Raw genomic sequence first — 5,719 nt, forward strand, 5'->3', positions numbered from 1 at the left:
AATTTTTGTATTATATTTTACAAAAAAAAATTATAATAATAAATAAATAAAACAAATGGAAACGAAATGTCATCAAAAGAAATACGATGTATTAGTCTTTCCTTTTTGTGCTATCATCCTAAACTGAATTGTTACATCACATCGAATTAAAATGGCATCGTTTTATTGGTCCAGGCCCTGGTCCGGCCAAATGAAACTTTTACTTTTTTGGCCTTTAAGAAAAGATATTGGCATGGAGAAAGGCATTGATCGGTATAGTGACACTACATTGAATCATTCATGCATGTCCTGCTCGAGAAAATACTTAGCATGCTATTTTTTTTTTCCTTTTTTTATAGATTAGAATATATAACAAAGTTATAGTTGTCAAAATAATATTGGTATCCGATATTATATATTCAAAGTGAAAATTTCACAATATGTGAACTTTTTTTTTTTTTTTTTCTATCTTGCTGGAAAAATGGTTTATTAAGAAAAGAAAAGATAATTTCTTTACCCCTAATTTTTAAAGTCAAACAAACAATGCACAAATATAATCAAAAGAATTAGAACAAATTCACACATTTTCTTTTTCGATGTATTAAGTTAAAAACCTAAGAGCAATTAAATAAATAATATTTTCTGTAACATTTCACTATCAATTAAGGGGATTATATTTTATTTAGTATATATAACACTTTTTTTTTTTTTTTCTTTTGGCTCATCTGTTTTCCCTTTATATAGTTTCCTAGTTAATTTCCATCAATCCATAAGACCAGAGAACATTTTAGACCAAAATAAAACTATTTAAGTTTATCTTTCCACTCATCCCCAAACTCACTAGTTTCTCCACCATCCTTACTTGATCACATGCCTTTATAAAGTCTTCAGCTTCAAACAACAGATAGCCATGCAGCTCAAGATTCAATGGCAAATTAAACTCGCAGCATTTTTTGAACACATTCACTAATGACTGACTGATCAAAGGCCTAATCCCACCCATATATTATTGTGGAAGTTGGATCATCAAAATATTTATCATAATACTCGTCAAAACTGCTCCAATCATCCTGACGTGGCCACATCTTGTTGGACGACGATATTTTGATTTTCAAAGCATATATATACCCTTAATGTTGAGTTGAGTGAACATGGCTCGCACAATATTGTGGAAATTGGTTTCAGCAACGCAAACCTATTGTTGGAAGAAACTGCCAACAAAATATAAAAGCAAAAACATAAACTAACATAAACCATAAAAAAAATAATAATAACAAAATTAAATAAAAAATAATACATGAGAGACACGATTTCATTAATTCAATTACGGTTTTACCAAACCCAGAAAACAGATAAACGATTTATTAGTCTGAATATATATATACATTAGGGTATAAATAATACCTATCATTGATCCGTAAACAAACTCAGCCAGACATAGCCACGTTTTCAGGAGGATTTTTATGAGGGTTTTGGGTTTTGGAAAAATTGGGAATTAGGAGGTAGTAAATAGGCTGCTTGCCTTGAAGAATTGATGGTATGATTAACTAATCCAGTTCAGATAAAAATATCTTTTAACTTTTTAACTATAGATAAATGAGCTTAATTATCCAAAACTATTGAATTACATATCACATCAAACCTATAATTCAATTTAAATCTAGGTATCCGGCTAAGCCACATTATATATATGAGACAAGTTGAAGGTATCCTCCAAACCAAACCACATATTATATATATATATATATACACATATAAGACCTACCCAAATAAAAATATGAATAAATATAAAGGCTGATTTCATCTCTCCAAAGCCTACATTCATCCCATGGGCTGGGCCCAACTAAAATGGTTCGGCTCAAGCACAAAGCAGCCCATTATCTATATGAATTTATTCAGACGAGTCCATAGACTATATATCAGAGTCGGATTTCACTAATTATTACCAGAAAGAATCGGATTTCTCTGCATCTGCTTGATCGAACGCAAGACAAGAAGGCCCCAATAAACGACATGCTTTTTAAAATATATATATATATATATATATTTCAATATATTTTTGGAAAAACGACTGCCTTTTTTACAGATAAAACAACATCAACGTCGCAACAATAAAACCAAAATTTCTTTTGTATACTTTATTTTGTCGTGTACTTTTATGGGCTCAAGCCAGTAACTAGTGTGAGGTTCCTCAACAATCCTATTGATGATAGGATTTTTTTCTTTTTCTTTTTTTTTTTTTTTCCAATGAGATATTGATGGTATGTTCATTCACAACACAAATTAAGCAAGCTCATTTCATATAAAAGAAAGAATGAGGATTAGGTTCTGTTAATAAAAACAGTAAATCATAAACTAAAAAACAACATATCAGACGAAATCTAAATAATTCGAATTCTATATTTCTTAACTCGATATAAACAGTTAATAGAATCTATATATAAAAATCATAAAACTATAAATCAAAACAATATGTTAATAGAAGATATCTAAATAATTCAAATTCTATATTATTTAATTCAATATAAACGGTTGATAGAATATATATATATATATAAAGAAGTCACAAAACTATAAATTGAAATTAAGCCTGCCATGTTCACTTGTCTAAATCATTACCAAAAAGTGTTAGTCATATATAATAAGTCTTACTAGGACATGTTTAACTCTATATGATTGGTTAAGCTTGTCTCAATCCATACGTTTTTGCTAGATTTGTCAACAAAAGAGTAGGGTCTATTGTTTTTGGTTGGTCCAAACATGTCCATCAATTAAAAGTTTATCTTGAAACTCTATCTCTATCTTGTCCACAAAAGAAAAGAAAAACTCTTATCCCTTGCCCATCTACAAAATCCAAACCTCCAAACTTAAATTAAATTAAATTCTAAAACAAACCTTCACCTGATCATTTCAAAGTCATCAACACAAATAAAATACCCTCCAATATGCCCTGTAAATATTAATAAAAAAGAATGTAGATAACTCCGTGGTGTAAATCGTGAAAGGCTAAATAATCAACAAAATATTAATAAATTTTGCACGTAAACTTTATTATTTTTTCCTGTTAGACGTAGTGAGATGAAAGCTCCATTCACGACAAAAACTTTAGACGGTGATGGTTTAACAGCCAAAACATTGAGGGACCGCTCCATGTTTATTTTTATGTCCTTTGTCATTAAACTACTATATTTTCCTTACATTTCCATTTCTTTTTTATTCCAATCCAGTGTATTTTTTGGTAAATAAAAATAATCCAGCGAGCATACGAGGAGCTCACGGAGCATGCCAGTAGGCAGTAGTCTTGAATTACTAGGTGATATTGTTGGATTTGGATTCCTAGAGAATTTAGTATACCGATCCAAATAGTTTTGGAGTCAATAATACCTGTTAGAAGGTTTATTTTAAAATTTTTAAAAAAAAGTTCAAGATTTAAATAAAAGAAATCCATTTCACAAAATATAACGAATAGAAGAAATTGAGGATTGAGTTTTTAATCGATAATTAATTGGTTTAACTATCAATTTTGATAAAACATTATACATTTTCATACATGAAAACACCAATTTGAATTTCACAATTTAAACAATTTGATAGTTTCAAATTCACAGTTACAGGACTAAAGAGACTCCCTTCGGGTCTCAAACTTCTACGAATTCAACAAATTATAAAACGAAAATCACATAAAATTATATAAAACAATTAATTAAACCCCAAAAACATTTTTAAAAAAAAAAAAAAGTTTTAAGACACCAAATATATCCAACGTGCGACACTTGGCACTCCCTGATTCACCGCGAAAGCCATGTAATAACCCGGCGGAGCAACCTTACCGTTAGGCGGAGCCGTACAGCTGATCTTATAACGGCCACTTTCTTCCGGCGACGTCGGCGTAACGGCTAATTTGACCAGGCGTTGACCTTGCGAAAACGAGTGCGTCGAGAAAGGTGCGCTTCCCAGATTAACCTCAACCATCCCAACCACGGGCAAAGACACCGAAATCACCACCTCGAAAACGGCGCCGTAGCGTACCGTCTCCGGAATTCCCTCGATTACAGGTCGAATATTTGCCCGATCCAGAGACAAATACTCGGGCGAAAACGCTTCGATCCGCAGCTCCGTCGGGTATTCCGCTTTGAATTTGTAGAAATAATGCGGGTTGCTACCCGCAACCAATATCCGACCGTCGGGTAACAGATTGGCGGTGGAATGGTACAATCTGGGTACAGTACCCGGGTTCAACGTCATAAACCGTAACCCAACAGGTTCATCGGGTCGGTAAAGAACCGGATACAAACACGGGTTGGAAGCCAATTCGAAGCCTTGAGTTCCAGCCTGAGCTCCATTGATAATCAAAACCTCACCGGTCGGTAGCATCACCATATCACCCATGATTCTCCCGAACGGCATGTCCTCCATTTGCCAAACCGGGTTGGGTTCGGTAGCCACAATGCGTCCGCAGCTACCGTGAGCCGGTGTATCCGTACTCCGCTCTATAAAAGCACCGTACTGGGCCCCACCGCAGACGACGATCACAGCCGTTGAGTAGTCCCCTTGAAGCGCAAGCATCGCGGATGATCCAGCGGATGGGTAATTCCGTGGGCCACCATCCAACGGTGGATATTCCCTCACGACTTTGTTCCCTTGGTGATCGTACAAAACCGCCTTGTTATTAGCGAAGATGAAGAGGTTGCCATCGGGAAGGAGGTGAAGATAAGGGTACAAATTGTCCATCTGATTGTCCTCCGCCTCAGCTAGAAATTGGAGCAAAACGGCACCGTTTTTCCTCGGCGGGTAATACTCCACAGTGTTCGCCCCTCTCCCACCGACAGTGATCACCGAGCCATCTGGCAAAATCTGATTGGTCGAGTACCACCTTCCGTCGACCAGTTCAACGTCGGTCAATTCCTCCCAATCGCACCTTCCGTTGGCCTCGCAAGGCGTGAATTTCCTTATCTTCTTGACGCCGTCCAAATCACCACCCGTCTGTAAAAGCGTTCCGTCGGGAAGGAACTGACCGGAAGAACACCAGGTGTCGGTGAGGATCATCAGCGGTCGGACGGTGTTGGTCTGAAGGTCGAGGACGACGGAGTGCGCGTAACAATCACGCTTGAGAACCTCGTCGTTCGGGTCGTTACGGCAGTGACCTTTTGGAAGCATTTTGCGAGAGGGTCCGATGTTAGTGCGGTCGAGGAGTACGACGGTGTTGAAGCGCGTGACGGCGGTGTGCATGGAGGCTATGCCTGCGTTGGGAAGGAGAAGCTCCCACGTGCCTGGGAGCTGAGCAGCGGCGAAGAAGAAGATATTGGTGAAAATGATGAAGTTGAAGAATAATGAAAGCCATTGGAGGAGGAGGAGATGTGGAGCGGCCATTTAGGACAGTGAATGAAGAAAAAAAAGTGAGTGAGGTGGAATGTGGAGCAGCTTCTTGTGCCTTTTGTTTTGTTTTTTAAAGAAGTTGGGGGAAAGTGAGTTAGCGTGGAGCCAAGTCCAGAGTAATACAAACAAAGAGAACGAATGTGGACCTCCGATTCGGATGATGGTAATTCAATCTATGTGCACTTACTCTATAGGAAATTTTTAGATTTTATAGCCTTTTTTTTTTTTTTTTTCTTTTCGCAATAATTTAGAGTTTGATAAACGTTGTTAAAGGAGTTAATAGAATTTAAATGATTTAATATATTAAATGGAATTTATAAACTTCATATAAAATAACATTTTTATTCTTATTTTCCTTTCTGAA

General features: G+C 36.1%; 1 protein-coding gene across 1 annotated transcript; it reads right to left on the reverse strand.

The window, feature by feature from the left end:
• Positions 1-3,709: 3,709 nt before the first annotated feature.
• LOC107430649 (aldehyde oxidase GLOX) lies at positions 3,710-5,432 on the reverse strand. Its single transcript, XM_016041517.4, has one exon. The coding sequence runs from the start codon at positions 5,347-5,349 to the stop codon at positions 3,721-3,723; it is 1,629 nt and encodes a 542-aa protein (XP_015897003.3). The 5' UTR covers positions 5,350-5,432; the 3' UTR covers positions 3,710-3,720.
• Between the last annotated feature and the right edge of the window lie 287 nt (positions 5,433-5,719).

Source organism: Ziziphus jujuba, chromosome 6 (assembly GCF_031755915.1).
Source record: "Ziziphus jujuba cultivar Dongzao chromosome 6, ASM3175591v1".
In the NCBI taxonomy this organism is placed as follows: domain Eukaryota; kingdom Viridiplantae; phylum Streptophyta; class Magnoliopsida; order Rosales; family Rhamnaceae; genus Ziziphus; species Ziziphus jujuba.